A 27,288-nucleotide genomic window follows, 5' to 3' on the forward strand; every position below is an offset into this window, starting at 1 on the left:
AAACCTGCCTGGATGAGTGATATTATAGACAGACTGGACCAGTAACTGCCAGTGCCACCCCTGACTAAAGTCCTTTCAACCTGTTTTGCTTCAGTTCTAAATTGACACTTAGATTACATCAAAGTATCACTGTAAATAAGATGCAGCATTAAAACTGAGTTTGTTATTCCTTTGTATAAAATGAAATAATAAAAAAGGTGAATTCGATTTTTTATAGTAATTTATTTGAAGCTATTAGTGAAGAAAATGCATCTATATTTCGATAATTCTGTTTCTGCAGAATTTTAAAAAATATATACGCTCTAGAAGAGTAAAAAAAACTAAGCATTTTAAATAGTTTTTACGACAAAAACTCAAACTCGCAGAAGTAACTGTTGTGCTGACTGCATTCCTTCATGACAGGAAGTGTGGCATGGAAAAGACTGCAAACTGTGTTTGTCATTTTTTGTTCTTTACAAATTGCTATGAGCAAAAAAATAGCATTAAAAGAATAAGTTTAACATAATGTGTGCATCTTTACTGGATGGGGAAATGTAAGATCTATGTAGTAATGGTACTATTGTACATATTATAGCATATTATATAATTTACTGGATTATTTTATTAGCTGTATGTATAATAATAACACCAAGAAAACCCATTACCACTGCCAGCAGTCCTCATCCAGTCAGTTTGAAAAACAGTTTGCAAGGCAACCATTTTAAAGGGGACATTAAGGTTATATTTGTGATCTTGTATCTCAGAATTAGTTCTGATAACATACTGAAAACAGGGGGTTGCCTGCTTATTATTGTAGAGTAGACATGTCTCATCTCTTCTTGAGCCGTGTTGGAGATACATGATTGCACAGGATATTGCACTTCTAATCTAGGATCAAACTGATCAAAAAGTTTTTTTTTACTGTATTTGCTTAGAGCAAAACAGCAATACAACTTAGGTTGTTTTTCTAGATGGGATGCTTAAAATTATCTGTAAAGGTGTAAGGGTAGTTTGTTTAAAATACAGCAACTATATATATATATATATATATATATATATATATATATATATATATATATATATATATATATATATATATATACAGTGCCTTGCAAAAGTATTCAGACCCCTGACCAATTCTCTCATATTACGGAATTACAAATGGTACATTGAAATTTCGTTCTGTTTGATATTTTATTTTAAAACACTGAAACTCAAAATCAATTATTGTAAGGTGACATTGGTTTTATGTTGGGAAATATTTTTAAGAAAAATAAAAAACTGAAATATAGATATATATATCGTTGAGAGTAACATTCATCTGATGAAGCACCTGTGTGAAAGATGAATATACCTGAAATATACTTCAAATGCATTTGATTATATTTGAGATAGTTTGGTATCTCTAAGATGTGTTTATGTTCATGTGGGAGGCTCTTATTGAAACAAGTGTAGCTGTTTAAAGCCAAAAGTGCATATATGTTGTTTGTTGCATATCATTTTTGGGTTTGGAAATGGCTGTAAAAACATTACTTCTTCTTCTTCTTCTTCGTCTTTGATACATTTCAAATGAGTGAATGTGTGGCTCCTCACTTAAGCAATATTGAGTTAACACTACTGTACCCTTCCTGTTTTAGCACATACCTATACAGTAAATTGGTCATTTTGATAACAAAAATGTGTGCATGTTCCATATTACTTCATGTTGCACCATACAATTACATGATTAGCCAGGCCTGTCTGCAGTAAAATATATATGCAGTATGTTTCTGTGCAGCAGAAGTTCTGGTGGTGTGACCCACACTAATACTATCTGACAGGTTCACAGCTTACTTAACAAGCTGCACAGCGGTTAATCACAAATGTTTAGAAAATATTTCGCAATTTTGTTGAAAGCTGATTATGTGACGTTGAATTCTACCCTTGCATTCTCACAAATCCTCTCCAATCCCCTTTCACTCTTGAGGCAATGAAAGCTGTTCCTGTGTTTTGCTTCACTTTTAAATGGTGCCCAAAATGACCAGGAAGCTGAAGCAAAAACATTTTATAACAGCCACCGACAGTTTACAGTCACAACAGTCGCTGGACAGAAGAGTCATTAGCAGCTGGCGAGTTGGTTCAGCATTTTCATTGGTTTATCCTGGCCAAGGTGTCATTGCTTTGCACATCCCTAGTGGTTATCTGTGTGTATTTAAGTTGGAAGCTGTTGGAAGAGAAGCTATGGGGACGATGTGCCAGGAGATGAACTAGTCAGTATGCATGGCATGAAAATGCTTTCCTGTGCAAAATAATGTAGTAAAATCTAGTTCATTATTCAAGATTCTGATCACAGGAGCACCAGTCTGGCGTAAATCTTGCAGGTACAGTACAATGATATACTTCTTCTCCACCTGCCGCCACCTCTTTAAGTGTTAAGAGAGGTGAAAATGTGGGAGGCTTCAATGTATGATAACTAGAGCACCAAACCTTATACCGACATCAAAAAGCACATTCAATTCTATAAAAAAAGCAATACAATTCCACTTTCAGAAAAAGAAACAGTCATCAACCAGCCTTTACCCAGCAGGTTTCAAGTTTCTGCCAACCAATCTCAAGGCCGTCTGTTTTAAAAACAGTTGAATATGTTCTCTGGTTGTACAATACTGGCATTTGTTTTATTTGATTTTCTTATCTCATATAACTGATAGCTTTGAGGTTTGTATGGATTTGTTGATTGGATTATTATCACAGTGCAGCTTTTCTCAGTGAATTTTCCCAGTGTGTTGACAAAGCACTATGGAAATGAAACCCACCCAGTAAAAAGAAAATGGAATTGAATTTATGTATATTTGCAATATATATATATATATATATATATATATATATATATATATATATATATATATATATATTATCTGCTTATTTGGCCGACACACTGAATTCTACTTTTATTACTGGTCATTAGATAAATAACACACACTGAACTGCCTGAGTTCATAAAATGTTTGCATTTGAAATGTGGCAGTAGAATGCATGTGTGAACAATACTGTGTCAATATATACTGTATAATACAGTAATTAAAGCAGCTTTTCTTGTGCTACAGTATGCGCTATTTAACTTAAAGGCGGGTCATAACATTTCTGTGACATGTGACTTCATCTTGCTTGAAGAAGGTTGTGATTTCATGAGCAATGATAGTCTAGCAAGAACCACTGTGCACCGCTAAGTCCACTACTCTCTGTACTGTCCCTTTGGGTCTCACAACAAGCGGAAGGTTCTTGTTGTGATGTGTTGTCATTCTTGGACATACGTGCAAGTGACATACGACAAGGACACACAACGCACTGATGAAGTTTGCGAAATTCACCAATCTGCTTAAACATATTTACTCCCAGTGACAAGCTTATCTATAGGCATAGTTAAATCCACACAACAGGTCATAATGCATCTAATAAGGAAGGTTCAGTCTGCGTGTAGCGATCTCGTAAGGCTTGCAAAATTCTTACTGGACACAGGAACTTCCAAATGCCATTGGGATACCATTATAAAAAACATGTTTGATCTGAATGAAACCCTACCAGCACCGCATTCCTTTGCTTTGTTTCCCAGATTATAGCATGTCATTAATAACCTCCAACTACAAGTCTGTTAGATTCACAGAGCAAGCAGATTTCCCTACTGTTTAAACTACCTCTGTCATGTTTACAGCAGACTACAAGGAATTTGTGTAGTGTGAAGCTGAATGTGTTTGTGGGACACATTAGATTCAAATATATTCAACAATATAGTGCTCAGATATGGAGGTAAAATGTATTAGAAACAAGCATAGACCTTGCAATGATGGCAGTGATTTTGTTTACCTCAATATTGCATCCCTGTGCTTTCACCAAAATGTAACTACTACCAATTTGCACTGTACCAATTCATAACTCTGCAATAAAAAAAGATGCAGCATATATATATATATATATATATATATATATATATATATATATATACAGTATATATATATATATATATATATATATATATATATATATATATATATACAGTATATATATATATATATATATATATATATATATATATATAAATAATGTTGCATCTTTTTTTATTGCACTTATGAAATGGTACAGTGCAAAGTCACTCTGTCAAAGACAAATGACTTGGTGACAGGCAGCTATTAAAGACAAGCTGGGCCATGAAATAGATTGTGTGCTTTGTTAACCCGGGTGACATTTTGTAGGTGAGCGGTGTCTGCGGTGCTACCAGGCTGATTAACCATGTCATTAATCAATTACAAGGAGCAGAAGGTGAAGCCGGGGAGATGATTTTTAGACACACAGAGCAGAAGTCAGTATTGTAGGGCACATGGACACGGATAACTAAATTATTGGTGTCAGAAAGTGCCATTTATTTTTTTCTTAGGTATTTGTACGACAATATACGTGTTTATATGTAGCATAGACCGTTCTGTTAGCATGGTATCTTATCAACACTACTCAAAAACGTTGGGGATATGCTACAGCACCTTCTTGGATAGTCAAGGGAAAGTGTTGTCTGTCTAATTACGGGACTTCTCACCATGGCATTCATGAATTAAATTTCACTTATGAGACATTTTCTTCACTTGGAAAAGCTGCCATCTTCTCCATTATGAGCTGCACCTAATTAGAATAATGTAAAATGTACATAATAAATATGCTAAACAAAGAGCTCTATTTCTGTTTCATCTCCACTTTAAGACGTTTATGACTTTCTTATTTCTTATTAGCATAATTCATGCCTGAAAGGTCCCCTCGTTGATTAAAGTAGGCTTCCCCGAATTTATTTTTGGTTCGAATGGGGTGAAATAATTTTCGCACCATATCTTATTCTCAAACTCCAAAATACTGACCATCGGATATTGAAGCTAATTAACAGTAGGAAAATTGGTTTTAAAATCTTAGTTATTATTCTGCACCTTTAAGAGTATAGCACTGTTGTTATGTGTTGTAAATCCAACAGCGGGAAAGCATGCGTGCTTGCAATGTTTTAGGTGGTACCAGTGAAGGTTTGCAGGCAATGTGAGAAAAAAAACACACGATGCTACCCTATTGTTCTGACTGCCATCATTAAGATTCATCAGATAATGGGGATGCGGTTTCACATGCTTGAGCTTCATAGAGAAAGAAACATCAAAGCAGGGATCAGCAACTGCACAGTATCTGCTGAAGATAAAAAAGCAGTAACTTGCACAAGGAAAAATAAACTCCTATCTGCAGTGCAATTCCATCCCCTACCTACCTCACAAAGCAGTCATTGTTATTCTGAGAGCCTGCAATGGTATTATCATCTAGCTAAACCAGCGACATTAGTGATTAAGTGCCAACCACCTTTCAGATGTGGAGCATTTCTGGAGGTTAGTTAGTTTTCATGTTCATTTCTCACCTGGCGCTAGTCATTAAAACCCAGCCAGGATGCTGCAGTCTGGTTATTCATCCATAACTTTAAACACACAAAAAAAATTTGAAACACTTGTTATACTGTGCATGCTGTTCAGCGCTATAACAATTTGTTATAGAAAGAATTAATACCATTGAGATCCCATTGTACCACCGGTGAAAAAACTAGCAGAATCATAAGCATAAGAGTAGATTATTACCAGCAAACTGTGCAGCAGTACACTGGCACGGTGCCATGGTACTATAATGTGTATTGGTACATACTGTTGTAATGCCATTGTTGGTATGGTACAATTACAGCTACAGAAGAACTGTACTGTCACGTCAATACCGTTGAAAATCATTTGGCAAGACATGGTATTACACTGAATCTTCCTAATTGCACAGTCTCAACAGGACTGTTTGTGTCCTTGTCTGGCCACTTTGGGGACTGAGAACAAATCAGATTATTTGTTTTGCAGTCAGAATAATACGGTCGATGTGAAAGCGTGAACATTTCAACAGTTTCCTCTGTTAAGCCACAGCAACTGCCTGTGGTTCTCATTTTCAAATCAACTGGAGGAGTCCAATTGCTTGAACTCATTTTTAATATATGTATGCATGCCTCAGATTTTCCCAGTGTGACTTTGCCATTCTGAATCTTAGTTGCTCCAGTCTGGGGTTTGAAAGTGCTTCAGTGTTTCAGTTGCACAAAATGCTTAAAGCAAAGCTGGGAAAGAAAGATGTGCAGCTACCCTGTTTTTTTTATCTTTATTTTGTCAGCGCTCCCAGCAGCAGGGCTCTGGGCAAAGACTTGAAACGGAAAGAGGTGAAATCTGTAGGGCAGTCAAACATACTGGAAAGCCACGAGGGCAAAATGAGAATAGCACAAGGACGCCAAAGCCCTTTGAGCAGGGGAATCTGTGTTTCTGCTCCAAAGCAGGGCATGTGAGAACAGAACTGATGCAAACAAGGCTTGTTTGGTTACAATTGGTCAAAGCCTCAATGTCTATACTATTTCAGCTGAGCTCTTTTCTTTAAAGATAAATCGCCACTGAAAGCAGCTTTGATCAGTTCAGGCATTTCAAAACTTTCCAAAACATGCTTTTCTCATTCATCAGATATGAGGAATGCTTCCAGCGTTCCTGTGCTATGCATTGGTCCTAAGAAAAAAAAAGGTAACTTCCAACCTTTTCTAGTAAAAACAAAAAGAATAAATAAATAAAAATACAGCATTGTGACATACTTTATTATAATGAGATAAATATTTGGGATAAACAGTGTTAAATGCTCTTTTGTTATGATATACTGTGTTTTTTAAGGTAAATACGAATCTTAGTATTAAAAAAAAAAAAAAAAACATAGTGAAAAGCTTGCATGGCAGCCATGTTTTAATTGTTGGAAAATATTTTTATTTGAAAATAAGTAAGGAACGTTAGCGTTTCACATCAGTGTTTTTACAGTAATACTCAATGGCACCTTGTGTGTGTGAAAGGACGAGCAAAAATGGTGAGGTTTGTGACCAAAATCCTAGCACAGTTTTGGTTTAAACTGTCGTTTCTGCCACAAGACACCACAGAGTTATCCTTAACATCAAAACCGGGCCAAACACTAATGCTTTAATGTTGACCTACCTTGCCCAAAGATTCTCAGATAAAGTTTGAACAGATTTGTTCCTCTGCGCACTACATTACTAATGTGAAATAGCACAAGAGGAATGAGGGCCAGTGATGAATTACAAGATCATAATGATGGCATCCTCATAAGTCAAAAATAAAAGTATGAAGAGCATGCTAAGAGGGTTCGGCTCGACATAATTGAAAAAGTGTGGCAGCTTCGCTTAACAAAGGAGACGAGCAAAGTGGTGCGCATATGTGTTGAATAGCCTGAAGATCCCCCTCAATCTTTTGGAGAAGTTGCTCCCTCTGGTGTGGCTGTGTTTTTTATAGTACAAAGTATTCTAGAAAAGTTATTTCACTCTTTGTCACTTCTGATGTTAACAAATGCCTATATATTGAGGGGTAACAGTAAGCCTCTCTGGGATGCTGCTCAAACTTAATTTAACAAAGGGAAACAAAGAAGCCTGTAAATCAATCTGATCTGTCCTCTGGAAATGTTACTCCACTCAGTAGAATTCTTCTGCTTTATAAAAGATAAGGAAAGCTGGTTATAATTTGGAAGTATTTCCGTAATGCTGGAAAAGAGGCCAGATGAGCTGTATATGCTATATGCACCAAAATTATAATACAGTCAACTGCTTTTAATATAAGGAGGCTGTGTGGTCCAGTGGTTAAAGAAAAGGGCTTGTAACCAGGAGGTCCCTGGTTCAAATCCCACCTCAGCCACTGACTCATTGTGTGACCCTGAGCAAGTCACTTAACCTCCTTGTGCTCCGTCTTTCGGGTGAGACGTAGTTGTAACTGACTCTGCAGCTGATGCATAGTTCACACACCCTAGTCTCTGTAAGTCGCCTTGGATAAAGGTGTCTGCTAAATAAACAAATAATAATAATAATATCACTTCAAAGGGACTGAACAAAGATTGTAGCAGTAAGTTGACTTTATCTGGCCATCATTAATAACCTGGGAAAATAAGCATTAAAACACCAAGGAAACGTTAAAACAACAAGCAGTGGAATTTGAAATACAGTACTGGTATTGTATTGATAACAATGTGTTCATTATTAAGTTGTATTACGTTTCATGTCAGTCCAGTCTACTATACTGTACATGTACAACACATTGTAATAGTAAAAAAAAAAAAAACACATAAGGAAGCATACGAAATCTGTTAGTGTTTATGTCACAACATGTCATTGCTGTCCAGGAACTTCTGACTCTTTTGTGTTCCCAAAGTGATATCAAGGGTAACACTTTACCAGGGGGTGGGCAACAACATGAAAATGGTATATCGATATCGTGCACGTATTTCAATAATATCGAAGTCTTCCAAAACACAGAAATAAAATAACACAATTGCAATACCAAACATATATAGACTATAGACGTTAACTGATATTTACATATGAAAAACAGTAACTTACTTTAACTTAGTGGTGCTTTTCCTTCACAATATTCATGGAGAAAAACAAGGTCTTGCTATATTGCTTTACTATCATCAGCCACCTCAAAACCAAAATATTTCTGTGGCTCACTGCGCACAGACTTTAGCCAATCCGGAAGTAACTGAATTGTCAGCTGCTCTGCGTGTAATTGCTGACGATTCAGTTATAAATACATGTATTTCTTGCTCTTATTGTATTACTTGTATTGTAACACTTGAAATGTATTTGCTTACGATTGTAAGTCGCCCTGGATAAGGGCGTCTGCTAAGAAATAAATAATAATAATAATAATAATAATAATAATAATAATAATAATAATAATAATAATAATAATAAGTAATGAACCGCTGACACATTAGCATATCTCAGAATAATGCAAAATGGATGGCCAATGGTGCTTATGCAGCATGCAAATAACATAGTCAAAGAAGTAGCTATGAAGGGTAGTTATTACGTTTAAATCGATTTATTTATTTAAATTGTACCTGTCTTTTTAACAATGTGTAATTAGTTTCAGCATTGCTCTATTAAGCTGTTTCAGTTAGCATATACTGTTTGTGTGTCATTATAATTACATTAGCGCATAGTTAGTTTATAAAAGTACTCTCCAAACTAATCCAATTATTTTTTCTGCTACATGTTTGTAGTGTCAAATCAAGACAAGGTGACAGCAGAAGGGCCCGCTGTTTTAGAGCCTTGAAGAAGAATGAGAAGCTGCCTAGTTTAAGAGTAGGGTGTAAAGTTCAGAGTTAAGTTCTGTTTTTGTTATTGTTCATTGCATTACCATAAGTAGTATGTCTAACGCTTCTATTAATACATATAATAATACACAATAATAAACAATTTTGTTTTACTTATCACAAAACTGTTTAAACACTAATGTGTTATACCGTGGAATTGAATTATGTCTGTTTGACGATTGTTTCATAATAAATCATGGTCATAATTGTCTGAAATTGTGTGTGTGTGTGTGTGTGTGTGTGTGTGTGTGTGTGTGTGTGTGTGTGTGTGTGTGGGTGTACACTTTAGTGTGTTTTGTTACTGTGAATTTATCTCTTGGAATATTTTCAAGCAAAAATGTTCTCGTCTCTTCATGCACAGGAAATTTATGAAAACTTCCTGTTGAATTGTACCGCGCTGAAGCTGAGCATAACGAGACACAGCAGTGATCACTGCAGTTTCCTTCTCATTGTTGATATTTAAATGCTTTTGTAGTTGTCCCTTAACTACAACTCACTACAATGTTTCCTTTTGAATAATAGTGAACATGTAATAAGTGTCCACTGTGCCTCATTGATCTGCAAATAAATGCAGATTGAGCCATTAGTTCATTCATTCTTTCAAATGTTGTGCAAGTGTGAGTGTAATACTATGTCAGTAAAATACAGCTTGGAGGCAAACACATTGCGGTTTAATATTACCTTTCTGGATGTTTTATTTGTTTTACAGACACCAGGCTTGAACTGAACCACTTCACCTGCTAAAGCTCCTAATGGCGATTCAAAAAAAAAAAGGAAGAAAAAAGCACAACACATTTTTAGCCGTCTAAAGGTTAACTATTTTGGTTATGTTTTTTTTTCCCCCTACGTTGATGTACCTCAATAGAACCAGAGTTTGAAGAGGGAGGTAGGATGTGCACCTGGCTATACATCATTCTCTACAGGAGGTCTACCCTGACTGCTCCACTTTAATGAAGTTCATTTGTTAACTTCCTGAGAAAGGCCATGCTGTACAGATGCCCTTTTCAAAATCCAATGCGATGGTTATGAAGTCGTGTTACAATGTTTTCCAAACGACAACCTAGCAAATGTGAGCTCCGTGAATGAAGAATACATTATTATCCATTCTTCATATCTAGTTATAACCGTAATTATTACAAGGAATGACCTGGCCCATTTTATTCACAGGCACAGGGTTGTCACTCCCTAATCACGTTACATTGTATGCCGTGTATCATGTTTGTGGATTGTTGCCAGTTAATTATATTTCAGATGGTTCGAGTTCAGATTCATATTTCCCACTTGGGTTGTGCTAAGCTGTTGCATTTCGAGTTATGCTGGCTAACATCTTCTAGAAGTGGATTATGTTTCATCAGCTCCAATTGCCCAGCATGCTGTGTCATTACACTGCTTTGCTGTGTCAAACAGCTGCTTGTTTGTAAAGGTTTATGTGGATAATACCACTCCCCCTAGACACATTTACAGTAGAGCCATGACTGAGGAAGGTAGCATGAGGAACTGAAATTTTCACTTTGCACTGAACACTGATACACGTTATCCTGTTCCTTGTCTATCTATCAATAAATGTATATGTTTCGGCAATCAAATAACAAGTAAGTCTTGGATCTGACTCCCTATCTATTAGTGCGCATGTCCATTGAGATGTTCATATGATAATTAGCATTAATATACTGTACAGTACAACACACTAAGACTCAGGTAGCTAATATAAACCCTCTAACGAAATAATTCAGTTTTATTTATTTATTTATTTATTTGATCTCAGACCTTCTGTTGTATTATCTTATAAATAAGAAATTCCTGCTGAAGTTATTGTCTGATAGCCATGCAGTATACCAGTGATTCAGATGTGAACACAGGCTATGATAAGATTGTCTGAGTGCCTCTCAGCACTATTCTTTGTTTATGCAAGGAATGGCTGATGGCAGGATTGTTTTATTTGAAGTCTTGAATTGTCCATAGGTTTTGTCTTTTTCTCTCTGATTGCTCTATAAATATGTTTCTATTTAAGCCCTGGGTTGAACGAGCCCCGGGCTGTACACATGGAAACATCTGTACAGTTATTAATGGTGCATAGCGCTGCTCAAGCTGTCATTCTGTCTTTATTAGCACCAGACACTAAGCTGTGTACTGTATCCCTGTGTTGTCAAAGGCACTGTCTGTGGTTTCATCACTTTGCTTTTGTTCTTACCATGTTTTTAAATGGACACCATATAGCACTACTCCTTAGTGAAACAAATAAAGGTGCAGCTTTGCTTACACATTTTTTTTTTTTTTTACATAATTAAGAAGGTTGTAGCCTTGTAAGCCCATGTGGGAAATATTTAACTTCAAAATAAACAGGCCCTCTTTCTGGTAATACTGAAGAGCACATCATGGAAAACTTGAATATACTGTACAGTTGTTTTTTTTTTTTTGTTTTTTTTTTACTTTACCATCAGTTTCATATCAGGTTAGTCAACTCGAAAAATCGACCTATCCATAGCATTTAACTGTACACAAGTGGTAAGATCTTATTTTCCTTGGTTGGTATGAGCACAACAGTAAACTGCTGTAGCTTTTTTTGTATGCAGGATGTTGTGCAGCAGAGCTACCAATCAAATCTTTTCGTTTTGTCAGCACATCTTATTGGTAGGGGAATACCTACAGTTGTGCATTGAGGGTTAAATGACTCTACATGGAATTTCTTCCTCAGATTTAGGCAATGGGTGTAAGTCGTGTGCAAACGATAATCAATGATCAATTTAAACAGTTTATTCCAGCTTCTACAACCTATCAAAAGATATAGAGACTAAAACACTGAATGACTTGCAGACTTGCGAGATACCATATGCTATTTTTTTTATTAATATCCTTGCATATAGCTGTTTGTGTAAATGGTCCTTTTTTTAAGTAAAGCACTTAAGAAATACAATTGGACAAAAAGAAATATGAAAACAGGCCATTGGAAAATGTAGTGTAGCATACACTATTCAGTAAGTATTGTCTGCTTTGAGTATCAATAATGTATTGCAAATATACATTTCCTTGTTGGCCGACTACATTTAAAGAGTTCAGTTATAAAATAAAAAATATTCATATTTAATGTGTGTTTTGAAGTGAGCCAATTATTTAAAATGTAAATTTCAATGACTTATTTTTCTCATTGTTTTCATAAAGTTCTACTTGATTTAAAAATACCCAATACAAATGCGGCTTACCCCTGAAACCCACTTACTGATCGGATCAGTGGGTATCCTCCTTTCCTGCTGTCATGCTAATTGACTTTTTTTCGCCCAGCAAAACTATGCAAGAGATGTTACTGAGGTGCTGAGGCCTGGAGGTAAGAGCCAAGCCTGGGGAGTCTTTGTCAGGTCTCATGGGGAGCCTGACCAGTAGAGTAAATGAGGAGATCTATGCCTTCCTAATCCTGCATGGGCGCTTGGGTCAATGCAACGCGTGAACCTGCTCTCCCAGCGGCAGTGGTTTTTTAAAATGTTGTCCAGTAGATGGCACTGTGGTATTGCAGCACTCCAGTCACTCATATGTGCAAGGACGATCTGCTGTAACTGTAGAGATCACAGCAATTTAGAGGAAACAGTAGGCTCAATTGAAAGGGGTAAACATTGTTTTTATTTACCTAAGTTTATTATTTACAGCAGTTGGGGGTCTATCAAGTTGCCAGTCAATGCAACCGTGATCTTTTTATGTACATCAGGCTTCACCTGATGTACATAAAAAGATGGAACTTTCCTCTCAGGGCTGTGTTTTTTGCGATTTTGAAAGGAAGCCAGTCTTTTTTTTTTAAAGGAGATATTCCTTGTGTTGTCTGCTTGATTTATTGAAGTTTTTCATGAGTGGAAGCCTGCGGAAATTGCTTAAAATTGCACTAAATTGGTTTATGATTGTCTTGTATTGGTGGGAACTGCTATGAGTTGATATTATACTAGACGCTGTTGGCATTTATATTAAATTGAGCTGTTTGTAGAACTTGGTTAATTTCAAAATGGTCTTCGATGGCAGCCCAAAGCGCATATGTATATATATATATATATATATATATATATATATATATATATATATATATATATATATATATATATATATATTTATGTTGGGTTTCTCTGTTGTTATTATGATCTGGTAGTAGAGTGGAATCTTAAAATGTGTGGCGGTCTGACTTTATGAATTATGCAGTTCTTTGGGGCAAAACATTTTGAATAGAAATTGCATGTGTCTGTAGGATTGGAAGCAGGCGTTAAACTGTGTCATTTTTGTTATCAGGCATTATGTTGGATGATTACTGACAGTCTGCTAATGAGGCTATTATCGTCTTCAATCCATTGACTTCTCTAGGGCACTGTCGGAAGCAAGATGCCTCGTCTCAATTGAATTGCATCCCATGGGGTTTATTTATCATAAATAAATTTGTTTTAATTAAGTGGAGAGAGTCTGTAATGCACTTCCAGTGAGTGCACATTTCTTAAGGCATAACGGTTTTACATTGTTAACCACGTCCTGTTACACATGGCATCATTTTAGTTTTTTTTTCTTTATATGGATTTATAAAATTTGCTACAGTATTATTTTCAAATTAACTCATCTTTATGGTGAGCTGTTTAGGGAACACAGACTTTAAAAAATGAGCTGTGAATAGATGAAGATCATTCGGTTGCCTAGATTTAAGATTTTTATTGGTATGCATATATACTCATGCAGTAATGTGCACAGTACACTGTGTTGTATTTTTTTTAATTAAATTTCCCCCTATGGGTTTTCTTGCCTGGTCTGTGTTCACACAACTATACAGCATGTGGCAGGAGGATGGGAGATAATATCCCAATTATGGGGACGCCATTAGGCCAAGAAAAGAAAACATTGAAATTGGGAGTGATACACTACACAAAGAAACCTTCCAGCCCAGTCTTGTATAAAGGAAGTTAGCTTTTTAGTCAACAGCTGGTTTAATAAGCAGTTCTTATTTACCCAGCTGAATTTTATTGTGTGGTACTGTAGATGTGGAATATGATACTATCAGGTTCCATCAGGGTATTTAAAAAATGAGTTTAATAACATTGAGATTAGCAACACAACACACAAAAGTGGTTGTAACAACAATGCAGTTTTCAATTACACTATCAGTATGTTTTTGTTTTTCTTCATTATCTAACCTATTGTACAAAGCCATACACAGCAACTATACCAAGACCTAACATAACTACTATAACAATGTTCATTATTAATTGTTATTATCCTTAAATGAGCAGACATTTTGTCCTTAAAGAGTGGAAATGACACTGCATTTCAAAGGGGTATTCACACATCGCACTAGTTTTTTCTCACTCGTTTGGATGTTCTGACCTTGGCCTCTCTGCAGAATAATTACACAGTTATACAGATGGCTCTGGTAATTTATTATGCAATATTTTCATGCGCAGTGTCATATAAATCAGAGTAATATGATGTTATCTTAATATCACTGCTGTTACAAACAAGTACTTCCACAAATAATTTTTCTTAGCTCCAGCTTCTGTAAACAGAGATAAAGAGTACCCGTCGAAAGTGCTTGTTTATCTATTCAAGGAAGATGACAATATTAAGTGTTTCAACTTATGAAGGATCAGGATAGAGCAGCATCCTACTTCTGATTGAGTATCTGGAAACATAGATTGACAATAACAGACCCCATTGTATATTATCACACATGATCTATATAATTTGTGTTTTATATTTTATTTCAAATGCATGGTTGTGCAGTACGGCACTTGGAAATGTCTATATAATATATACAGAGCAGCAATATCCTCCATGTTTTAACTCTGATTATTGTTATGTGTTTTAGCTGTTTCTATGCGCGCCAAACTATTCAGTTTGTAGGTATACTGCATGCGGTCAGCTTTTAAAAAGCCCCTGCCTGTCCTCAAGGTGGTTAACTACATGCTTTTTAAAGGATTCTGCAAACAGTCCACCTACCCTTCCAAAGTTAACAGGGGGCGAGCTCCTGTGCTGTAATCCTGAAGTGGTCGCACACCTGCTCAGCTCAACATCCTGGCACTCTTTGATTGAAATCGACTGTTTAACCTCATCCCGTTTGGACGACTATGACAAATAAGTACAAGTGTGCAGAGGCTTGTGGTTGAAGCGCGCGCCACATTAAAGAATCAGAGAGCACTCGAATTCGCACACGACAGTCAAGTATTTAGACATGTTGTAGTGCAGATATTCCAAACATAGTAAGAGTTGAGTGGTAATGACTGATGTCAACCCAGCAACTATTAACAGAAATTAAGATAGATATATATAGATATATAGATATAGATAGATAGATAGATAGATAGATAGATAGATAGATAGATAGATAGATAGATAGATAGATATAAATTAACCGTATTGCGCTACAGGTGTTATCCAACAAAAGCATTCTTCAGAAAATGTGTATCATTATCTTCAATTAGGTGCTGCCAAGTAGAATAAACATACATCCAATTTCTTGTATGTGCAAAGAATAGATTTATGGCGCACACAAAGTATTAATATTAAATAGTTTCCTTATTGCATTTTTTCTAAAAAGACATAGCAATCTACCGGGTTCGGCACAAATGTGCCTTCATTAGAATAGCATGTCAACTTCACTCAGGAGTTATATATTAGCTCTGATATACAACTCCTGAGCAACGTTGAAACTATTTAATATTAATACTTTGTGTGCGCCATGAATCTGTTCTTTGCACATGCAAGAAATTTTGTGAGTGTGTGTGTATATATATATATATATATATATATATATATATATATATATATATATATTAAAATGTTACAGCTAACTTGAAATCTGCAACTGTTTAAGAGCTGAAAACATGTGAGAAGGTCTAATTAAATAAATTATTAGTTCAATTAAGGGTTCGGTTAAGTAATTGAGAGCTCAGTTGGAATGAAAACCAGAAGACACAGGGGGTCTGCAGGACCGGGTTTGAGAAGCCCTGGATAGCATGCAACACTGAAGCACTTTAATTACAGCAGTTGCAAGTAACAACTGCAATGTTTAAATAATATTAAAGTTTTACAGTATCAAAGTTGTTTCAAACTAGATTTGCAGTGTACCCCGTTACTATAGTGACTTAAACTTTCAAAGTGTGTTTATTATGTTCTGTAATACCTCTTCAATGAACTGTCCAACTACTGCGCTATTTGGTTACACTCCTCGTTGTAAAACAGACAGTGGCTGGCTTGTGGGGTCCATCCATTCATAAAGTCTATGTTTGTGTTATAAAGGCATATTTACCTTAGTGCTTTCTGTGAACTTTTCTCACATAGGAAAACATGCTCATAACATGTATGCAGTAATTACCTCAGGGACTGAAACTAGCTATACTGTATCTATATTGGAACAGCAGATATATGGGAAGCAGATATATGGGCAGCAGTGTGGAGTAGTGGTTAGGGCTCTGGAATCTTGACCAGAGGGTTGTGGGTTCAATCCCCAGTGGGGGACACTGCTGTTGTATCCTTGAGCAAGGTACTTTACCTAGATTGCTCCAGTAAAAACCCAACTGTATAAATGGGTAATTGTATGTAAAAATAATGTGATCTCTGTATAATGTATAATGTGATATCTTGTAACAATTGTAAGTCGCCCTGGATAAGGGCGTTTGCTAAGAAATAAATAATAATAATAATATATGTATGAGAGAGATCGGTTTAAGAATCCATTTTAAGTGGTTATATTTATACTGTATGCATCAGTTTATAACCTATATTATAACATTCTTATAACATTTGAGTGTATTGTGAGTATTATTTCAAATCATTATAACATAGTTAATAACATGATTATAGAATGCACTGTATATTATATGATCCCTTAACTACAGCAACAGCTATTATGTTCAATTAGAATTACTTGATTTATTACACTGTACTAATTGCATTTGTGTAAAGCATAGCTACTAAGTAAATACAAATGTGAGTACACTGCAATAACGTGAAATGACAATTTGAATAGAGGGTCATGCTTTATACTAACCAGGCAATTAACAGGAACTATTAATAACGTCATAATAAATAATAGTCTTGGTTTCCTATTAACCAGTTATTGGTCTGGTTAAGGCTAGGTATACAGAGGTGAGCTAAAAGCTTACTTTCTCAACCTATTGATCATATTTGCACTTCATAGTATGTTATGTGAACAAACAGTATATATCAGATTGTGCTTTAGTGTAAAGCAGTAGCTACTAGCTTGGTCTGTGGTTTTCATTTGTCCAAACTGCAGTTCAGTTTAGTTATGTTGCTGGTGCCCTTTGCTGCTACCCTTTAGTACCAAATAACAGAAACTCAGATACATTTAGTTTTGTTATTTGAAAGCATCAGCTATAATTTTTGTATTTCTTTTGTGCTTCACTATAAGGACAACATAAATGTAACCCCAGCCTCTGACAGTAGGAATGAACATATATTTCAGGAGCTGTGTGCCTCTTTAAAGGAATATTGAGAAATGTTATTGCTTTCCAAAGAAATCATCAAATGGGCTAGGCAAAGGTTAGGATGCGGTATAGCAAAGACCTGGTGCATTGTACTGTGTAAATACTGTATGTTTGTGTTAGGCAGAGATGTGGTAAAAATGTTTTAATGATAAAACCTCAGTGATATTTTCACTCAATTTCTTCTAGAAGAAATCATCTTTTAAAATGGACTCTACAGTACAGCATCCTTTTTCTTCTATAAAACCAGCTTTTGCCAAGTACAGTATATAGTATCAGAGGAGGGCAGCTGTGGAGGATGGTTGATCGGCTTACGTGCCACGAGCAGGCTGCTTTTCTGTGGACATCAACACACAGTCTGTCCTGCCGAACGATTCATTCTGAAAGGGGTTCTGCGGCTTTAAGAGCTGGCATCGGTTTGCTGAGGGATTAATCCCTGCATATTAAAACAGGGCTTTCTTCAAACCAAACTGATTATCTCAGCTGACGGTGAAGCAGTGTGCGCAGAATTAATACAGGAAAATCACATGCAGGAATGATAGGTGAGGCACAGAAGTGGCTTAGAATAGAACGTAGGCCCAGTTAGGTCCTGTATACATTGTGGTTCTTTAGAACACCTGGAGCTGTTTTGGTTAATCTGACTATTAATTAATATGTATTGATTTGGGGAGGTGTTTTTTTTTTTTTTTTTTGCCAGCGAGCCAGGAAATTCTTTAACTGCAACTGGACCAAGGCCAACTCTGCCTTGTTTTGCATTCCGAGGAGTTACCCTTACTGTAAAGCACTTAAAATACAGAGTACAACCATTTCAGATTTTTTGTTCTTTATTCATGTTCAAAAGATTAAAAAAACACACACATACTGTATCTTAAGCATGCTGACTACTTGTCCCCGCCCACGATGTATGGATACCATACTGCAATCAGTGGGAATTGGTCCAGGTGCTGGCATGCATGTAGCAAGGCTTTTAGAGTCTGTGCACTAGTGGCTGCCTGCTGTGCCAGTCAGCGTTAGTGGGAGGAGAGTAAGCAGATATTTCAAGTGATGTCACAGTCACATGGATTTTCATGTGGTCATGCACGGAGGCAGGGATAGAGCTGTGCTTGCCAGCTGCTGCTGAGACAGCAGTAGAGGGCTTTGCGCTGGTGCTAGTGCTCTCTTATGGACTTGGAGCTTAATGATGTATTTTGTGATTTCAGCTATGAAAGGTAAGAAGAGAATGCATGCTGTTTCATAGTGCACTAGGCAGCCAGTGTAACAAGTGGCAAACACAGGAAGGGGGGAGTGTGTCTGTTTGGTATTCATAATCTGCCAACCCTCCTTTCCGAAGCTCAGGAGGAGAAAAAAGAGGGAGGATGCCTCTGAATATATTTATTGCCAGGGAATTTAGCTGTGACTTATTGTTCTGCAAGGTACAGTAATGAAGTTGGCAGCCTTTTACCCCTTGCAAGGGTTTCTGCAAATAGAACATTCTAGTATATATTTTGAAAACTTAAAACTGGTTGGAAAGAGTGTTTACTCTGTGCATTTGTTAAGACTGGGGTATTAGTAAATGGGCTGTGTTGTATGTGTGTATATAATGAAAAAGCATTTTGGCTGGGCTGCCTTCTCCTAATGATTTTGACATACTTTCAAGTTAGTATGCAGCTTGTTTGGTTTCTTAACAGTACAATATGGTTTGCCACAGATAAGATGGCAGTGTGGGCAACTAATTATTATCTAATATGGTTTGTGTGAGATCTCCATGCTGATTGTTTTCCCGTTGTTTCAGTCTGGAGGAAGAGACTGTCAAAAGGGATACTTAAATTACAACTTTGCCTGCTGGTGGGCTCTGTTAATCGTGTTACTGGTGGTTTGGGGGGCACTGGTATTGGCTGCCATTTAGGTTTCATTACTTGATATTGGTGTATTGTGTTCTACTGACCTGTTTTGTGGCTCTGGTTCTCCTACATATGCATGGCCATGGGAACGAGGCTTGTTTATCCCTTCGTGGCAAAGTAGATCCAGCACATTGGATTGAGCGTGCTTAATCCTCCCTCCCCTCTCCCTCTATGCGAATGGATCGCTGGCAGCTGTCATTATGTATTAAATAAAAAGGGCCAGGGATGGAAAAAACAGGCATAGATTATAAATGAGATGGAATGGTTGTTTTTTGCATCCATTTTCATTATTATGGGGTTCTCAAACCCGGTCCTGGGGACCCCCTGTGTCTTCTGGTTTTCATTCCAACTGAGCTCTCAATCACCCTTAATTTAACTAATAATTTGCTTAATTAGACCTTTTTTAATTGTTCTCAGCTCTGAAAAAAGTTGCAGCTTTAAAATGTTACAGCTAACTTGAAATCTGGAACTGTTTAAGAGCTGAAAACATGTGAGAAGGTCTAATTAAGTAAATTATTAGTTCAATTAAGGGTTCGGTTAAGTAATTGAGAGCTCAGTTGGAATGAAAACCAGAAGACACAGGGGGTCTGCAGGACCGGGTTTGAGAAGCCCTGGATAGCATGCAGCACTGAAGCACTTTGATTACAGCAGTTGCAAGTAACAACTGCAATGTTTAAATAATATTAAAGTTTTACAGTATTAAAGTTGTTTCAAACTAGATTTGCAGTGTACCCCGTTACTATAGTGACTTAAACTTTCAAAGTGTGTTTATTATGTTCTGTAATACCTCTTCAATGAACTGTCCAACTACTGCGCTATTTGGTTACACTCCTCGTTGTAAAACAGACAGTTGCTGGCTTGTGGGGTCCACCCATTTATAAAGTCCATGTTTGTGTTATAAAGGCATATTTACCTTAGTGCTTTCTGTGAACTTTTCTCACATAGGAAAACATGCTCATAACATGTATGCAGTAATTACCTCAGGGAAACTAGCTATACTGTAGCTATATTGGGACAGTATAGAAAGTTTCCATGGCAGGCTCTTAGATTAGGCTATAGTCTGTTCTGTCTGTGCAATCTAAACTGCTGTAAGAAATTACAGCTGTCAAATTCGAGTACAGAATAGTAAATACAGCATAAAGCTTCTCCTTATATTTACCATGTTATCTCCAGCCTCCCCAGTGCTTGCTCCACAGGGCATATTTTTCTACTGACATTTTTTTTTTTCAAAGCATAATTGTGTTCCATTGCCTAATCCAGGGCTAGTTCACTGATCTGTTCTCCAGCCTTATTGTGACTGAGTTTAAATGCATTTTAACCTATAACTCTCATTATATAGATTATTACATAAATGGCTCAGTCACTCTTCTCTAAGCTGAAGTGGAAGATGACAGACAGCAGAAACCTGTTTTGCTAGTCTGATCTTTGTCTAATCAGTACTCGATCAACACTGCTCGACACTAATTCTTTGTTATGACATGTTCTTGATTAGGCTATGCATGGCTTCCTGTCCTACATGCTCATAACCACCTCTTTATAAAGATGGACTTCACAAATGGTTTTTCTGTCAAGGCTTGCAGCCACATTACATTCTCCCTACTACCTAATTACATGTAATGGTAGCATCCCACTCATGATAGCATGCAAATTGTCTGGTTTGCCCTGTAAAGATAAAGTGTGCAAGTACAGTAATACTGTTATTTAAGAATTCTAATACTTAAACATCAGTAAAATCGAGACAAAGTATGCATAATAATAGTACATGTACAATTAAAAAAAAAAAAAAAGAATGTGTATATATATATATATATATATATATATATATATATATATATATATATATATATATATATAAACACTGCTAGACACAAATTCTTTGTTATGACATGTTTAAACACTCACTGGTGGTTAATTTAAAAATACTAAAATAAATAAAATTAGCTAATTATATATATATATATATATATATATATATATATATATAGATAGATAGATAGATAGATAGATAGATAGATAGATAGATATACTGTATAATACTAAAATAAATTATATATATATATATATATATATATATATATATATATATATATATATATATATATAATTAAAAATGATCATTTATCAATTATCATTTTACTTTTGGGAAGAAATATAGTTTTAAAAAATTAAAACAAAACGTTGTCGCACATGTACCCAGAAGATTAACAGGACTGTCACTCTGATGCAGGTCACAGCACAAGGAAAGCTTGGATAATTTTGGAAATAAAAACCTAGTTAATAGACAAATCATTTTTAAGCATTCAGTTTGTATTATTATTTAGAGACTCAAGAGTGAGCTAGCCTTTAAGTTCTTTTTTTCTGGTTTGGCGTTTTTATCATTTTCCATTGTATCACTGGAAATAATTTCCAGCTGTTAATGGTTAGAAAGTCAAATTCAGATCAGAGTGTTTATAAACCAGTCTGCTTGCTTGGAACCTCAGGGAGTCTCGGGAAAGGGATAATGCATCTGTAGGAGGAGTGTGCAGGTGTATGGGGTTGTGCAGTCTACCTGTTTGGGGACTTGTCTATAAAAATGACTTTTATTTGCAGACCAAACACTAGCATTAAATATATGTGTTTTTGTTTTCTTTAAAGAACTGGTAAATACAATATAAACTGATGTAACATTATGCAATTTCTTTCAGTTTATATAATTGTATCGTCCAATTTATTTTTTAAGTTATGTAATCAATTACTGAAGATTACAGTAAAATTAAAAGCAAGAAAGAAAAAAAAAGCGAAATAGTGCCAGTTTTATGTCTTATAGTACATATAGAAAAAGGCATGCGTGGTAACATGTCCCTGGTCTCAAAACTCTCCACAGACAAATTACTGTTACGTGACGAGTTTTAGAGGAAAGGATAGTCTTCTAGATTGTACATTTTCTCAGTTTAATGCTGAGACAGTTTAGGAAAAAGTAAACCACCTGGTTTCTCGTTCTCTAATGTGATACTTGTGGTAAATATAATATTGTGCAATTGTACAATGGAAATCGTATGCATTTTATTGTTGAAGGTCCAATGTGAAATTAGTATTGTTTTCCTGAAAGGAAAATCCATTTCGGCTTTATTGGTTCATTACTATTTGGAAATGTTATTAAAACCAGTTTGTCCCTTCACTGTTCGTTTTGAAATGTGTTCCCATCTGTAGCGTGGGTGGACTGTTTAATGAGATATTGACTGCCCATAGAAGGTATGGATTTTTTATTTAGCGCTGGCTTAGCTTTTGTTACAAAACTGTATTAAGGAGACTATGTGTCGTCTGAAGTGCGTACAGCCATCAGTTTAAATGGAAGATGCCTTAGCAAATTGTCACTGCTTGCTAATGATAGTTTCGGAACATTAGTGGCATTAACCTCCAAATGACAGCTACAGGGGGTTAAGAATAAAGGCTTTTACACTTTACTTAACCTTTTGAAGAACGAGGACGAGATGTGGAAAAAACATGCAAGCGGCAGACCTTTTTCTTTTTTGCAAAGAGGACGACTTTTTCACCACATAAAGATCTTCTGAACTTTCCTTTTTTCATGCTGTATTTCTACAGGAAGTGTCACAGGGCTACCTCCTATTGTTTCGGCCTGTCTTGTGCGTTATCAGTGGGTAAGCCCTGCACCGCCGAAGGCACTCGGCACGGCACAACCAAAATAATAAGAGGTGTCCCTGCGACGAGTATAAAGATTTGTAATATTGCTACAAAAGAAAACAATGAAGTATATATTATATAGTATATATTATAATATATAGTATAAAAAATATATATTATTCTTTTTTAAATCCACAGCTTTAATTTTCGTCTATTTTAGATACCCATTCTTAAATGAAGTCCTTAGATACATCAGACTAAGGAATTAACTCTATTAAAAGTTTTCTGTTTCCATTTTTCTGTTAGGATGTATGTTACAAGTACAATATTGCATTTACATCTGAAGAGATTTCTAAATATTTTTAATGCAGATAAAAGAAACAAAGACAAAATCTAATTTTTCTATATTTACACACCTGATTTAAACGTAAGAATTATGGTTTTCATTCTCTCAAACAATTTTAATGAGAGAACTTGATATTAAAGTTTACGGAAAGTTTATGAATTTGGTGATTTCTTCAGCTGGTTTCTTCATTACTTTCATCATGAGAAGCATCAATAATTTATAATGGAACATGTATTTTGGGCACAGAAATTGCTTTCTTCCCACTGGTGCAAATTATGCATCTCCACAGGGTAGTGAAGGGTAGCTATCGGTATGTAGATATGATTATATCTTTAAAATACATAAAATTGTTTTCATTCAGTTTTCATTCAGATATATCTGTGGCACATGTTGTGCCACAGATATATCTACAAGTAGTCCATGTTGAAATAAAACATTATTAAAAGCACACTGTGTTGTGTGCTGTAATTGAGGAACTGTTTCTACATTGGAAGTTGCTGCAGAAGGTCAGAAGTGAAAGTCAGCTTCACATTTGCCACTGACTGGCACTTTGCAGGTAGCATGTTAGACAACAAAGACTGAATGGGCCTGACGACTGAGCTACTTTGTCAACTTGTGTGCTGTACCAAAACCAATTGTGGATATTGGCTTTGAGCACTGAATTTATCAAAAGTGTTAATAAAACAGAAGCGCAAACTAGTAAATTATAGTGAATAGATAATAATGTTTTAAATGGCATGTTTCACCGTCTCAATTTTTCCACTGTGTTCATGTTGAAAAGGATGCACACACCAAGTATATCTTGCCTCTGCAGAGCTGATATTACCCATTCCAAACAATACAGCATCGGTAACTTTTAGTCAGCTCCACCAGTACTTTGCTTGAAAAGTTTCTAATAAGTGGTACTGGTTCAATAGCTGACAAAATGAATACTTAACAAACACATTTAGCGTGTCAGTTATGCAGGGAAGTCCCCTCTGACTAAAACCTAAAAGCACCGTTCCCAAATGATAAGTAAACGAAGGATGTTGGGAGGAAAAGTGCTGCCACGAGACGAATAATGCAGGGGGTGGTGGTTTTGCAAGACACGGCCCAAGCAAGACTCACAGTTTCTGCGTGCTTTCTGTACAGCTATGGAGATTGGCAACAAACGGTTTGTGACCTGGGGCTGAAGTAAATGAAAGCTGCCTGGAGGAATGTTAATGAGAACAGAGCCCTGTAAGAACACAATTATTTAATAAAGCCCTGGACGTGTTGAGCATGTCAGTGTTAGAGGGAGGTGGCTCTGTTGGACAGGCACTTGTGTACCTTCATTCAGATATTTGCAATATAAGCACCCTCTTCTCCTTCTTAATTAATGGAGCACATACTGATTGCCTTGTGTAGATCAGGTTGTGTTACTGTCCTGGTATTACTAATACATGTGCTTGACATTTTAGACTCAGTGGTAGAGCAGCTGGATTTAGTGCCTTCGAGTCAAAGGTTTGAAAATTAGTCTGTCCAAAATTCCTCAGCTCTGAATATTAAAGCTGAGTGACATCTATTGTGCTAAATAACCATTTCAATACAGTGCAATATGATTTAGAGTTGATGATTTTGAAATGTATTTGCTTACGATTGTAAGTCGCCCTGGATAAGGGCGTCTGCTAAGAAATAAATAATAATAATAACAATAATAGAGTTCCTAGCATCTCAACAGTGTGTCTTGTCTCCATAAAAGGAGGAGCCTGCGTTACAGACATCCGCGATAGAAACTGCAAAGCTTTGAAGTGTATAACCCCACCGCTAAGAGAAAATGACAAAATAATGTATTGTAAGATAATACATTTTTGTAAATTTCACAAAAAGGCATTACATTGATTACTGCATCAGGAATGGATCCCTCCAAATTATTTTGCTACTGCTAGTGCTCTAGACCTTAACCGTTATATGACAGGAAGTTTGATTGAATTTCACCATAGAAGTATAATAACAGATTTTTTTAAATGATGATCCATGTTTATCGCTGTAATTCCATGTTCAGGGTCATTAGATCCCCTTCATGCATTTACCACATTGTATCTTCGTGTCCGATTCTCAATACCGAACTAAAAACAGTGTTATTTGCAATTACAGTGAAAATGAATGTACTGCAGCTGGGCAGCTTTAAAATCCCCTGTAAAATAAATCCTGGTCTATAAAAAGAGCTGTAATTGGAATAGGCCGTGAATCACCAAATAGTTTGATTAAAAACAATATTATAAGAGTTTAACCACACCAGGGCAATGCATGTTAATGGTTGAAAAACAAATCTTATCCTTCCAAAATGAATAGGAAACTGCTTGCTGTTGTACTGCAGTGTGTCATGTTTTTGGTTGTGTGGTCTGTTGATTTGTTCTCTGCTCCAAAACGACATCCTCTTCACTTGCTCGCTGGGTTATTCATATTTGAATTAATTCATCTGAAGAGACAGGGCAGCAACCAAGTATTACTAATGCTGTGTATTATGTAGGTTGCTTTTAATATAGCTCATTTTTTCTGCTGAATAATTACAGTTTGTTCAGTGGAAATTCAAAACATATTTTCTCTGAGCTCAGCAACATCCCAATCATAATCAGATACTTTCAAAACTGTTGTTCAAGGAAACCTCAGCAGATAAAAACACATTTCTAAAGCTGATGTAAACATCTCATTTCTTATTACTGATTCATGATTTACAAGTAAAATAACTGCCAATCTTAGAGAGTTTTTTTCTTTGCCAGATGTGTCAAGGGCTTGTAAACTGCTGCAATAGTTTTTTTCTCTGCACCTGCTGGTGACTGTATTGTGTCTTTTTTGTTTGGAAACATAAATATTCTTGCCTGTGCCCCTAAGAAAGATAAATCTAGCAACCCAGCTCGAAACTTGGTAATACTAGGTATTGACTTCCTTACATACTGTACACTCATTTATTTTCACACTCTCTGTTTTATTTTATGGTGGTTAATCTTCACACATTTTTAAATAAAATGAGTTTATTGAAATCAATGTAGTAGCCTTCCCACTGAAGAAAAGGGGATATTTATCCTTATGAAGCAGCCAGAGCAAAAATGTGGATATGTAGATATCATTATCTAATGTTGGGGGACAATTGTAAATAATTGTTTGCTATATTTTACTGTTGCTTGTCAGTGCCGAGTAAATAGCAGCAGATGTGACATTACATCAGACAGTGCGCATGTAAATAAATAGATATCATCTTCTGTTGAACGGTTTTAGAAAGCATGGCAAATGCAACCAATACATTAAAGAAATATGCTGTGAGCAACAGAAAACAACGACGTTTCAGAAGAGGCAGAGAGACAAGGCCGTTTTATGTGTGAGGTGTGAGCAACAGTTGATTGAAATTGAAAAACTAAAAAGTGTTGAGAATGGCAATATATATATATATATAGCCATGAGAGAGAGAGAGAGAGAGAGAGAGAGAGAGAGAGATTTAACCATTAAATAGCTGAATGTGCACTTCATTTACACAAAATGTTTTCTGAATGCTCCCTTTTTTTAATATTGACTTGTTAGATGGGTGGGTGTTCTGTTAGGGTTCTACCGAGTTGCATCAAGCTTTTCCCAGCTTGCTTGTGATCGCAATTTTGACTCTTGAGAAATCTTTCTCCAGCAGGGAAGCAGTTCAGTCCCTGTGCTAATTCAATCCAGTTACGAGGAGATGTATTCTCCACAGACTGACCCAGGACTGCCAGCTTCATTTCAAGCACGAGTCAGGCCATGATTCAGAGATAACTTATTATACTGCTACGACACCCCGCTCCTTCTACTCGTACAA

The 27,288-nt window shown here is 36.1% G+C and overlaps 1 protein-coding gene across 2 annotated transcripts in view; it reads left to right on the forward strand.

Moving 5' to 3' along the window:
* Window positions 1–27,288, forward strand: part of LOC117427871 (nuclear receptor ROR-alpha A) — a 243,077-nt gene that overhangs the window by 169,526 nt on the left and 46,263 nt on the right. Inside the window, exon 1 of one of the 2 annotated variants that reach the window (XM_058995058.1) lies at window positions 18,711–18,850. The exons of the other annotated variant lie outside the window; for it this stretch is intronic. Within the exon in view, the coding sequence (XP_058851041.1) occupies window positions 18,820–18,850 (31 nt within the window). The 5' untranslated portion in view covers window positions 18,711–18,819. Of the gene's footprint in view, window positions 1–18,710; window positions 18,851–27,288 lie in introns of those variants that run through there. 2 annotated transcript variants of the gene reach the window in all.

Source organism: Acipenser ruthenus, chromosome 21 (genome assembly GCF_902713425.1).
Source record: "Acipenser ruthenus chromosome 21, fAciRut3.2 maternal haplotype, whole genome shotgun sequence".
Lineage (NCBI taxonomy): Eukaryota > Metazoa > Chordata > Actinopteri > Acipenseriformes > Acipenseridae > Acipenser > Acipenser ruthenus.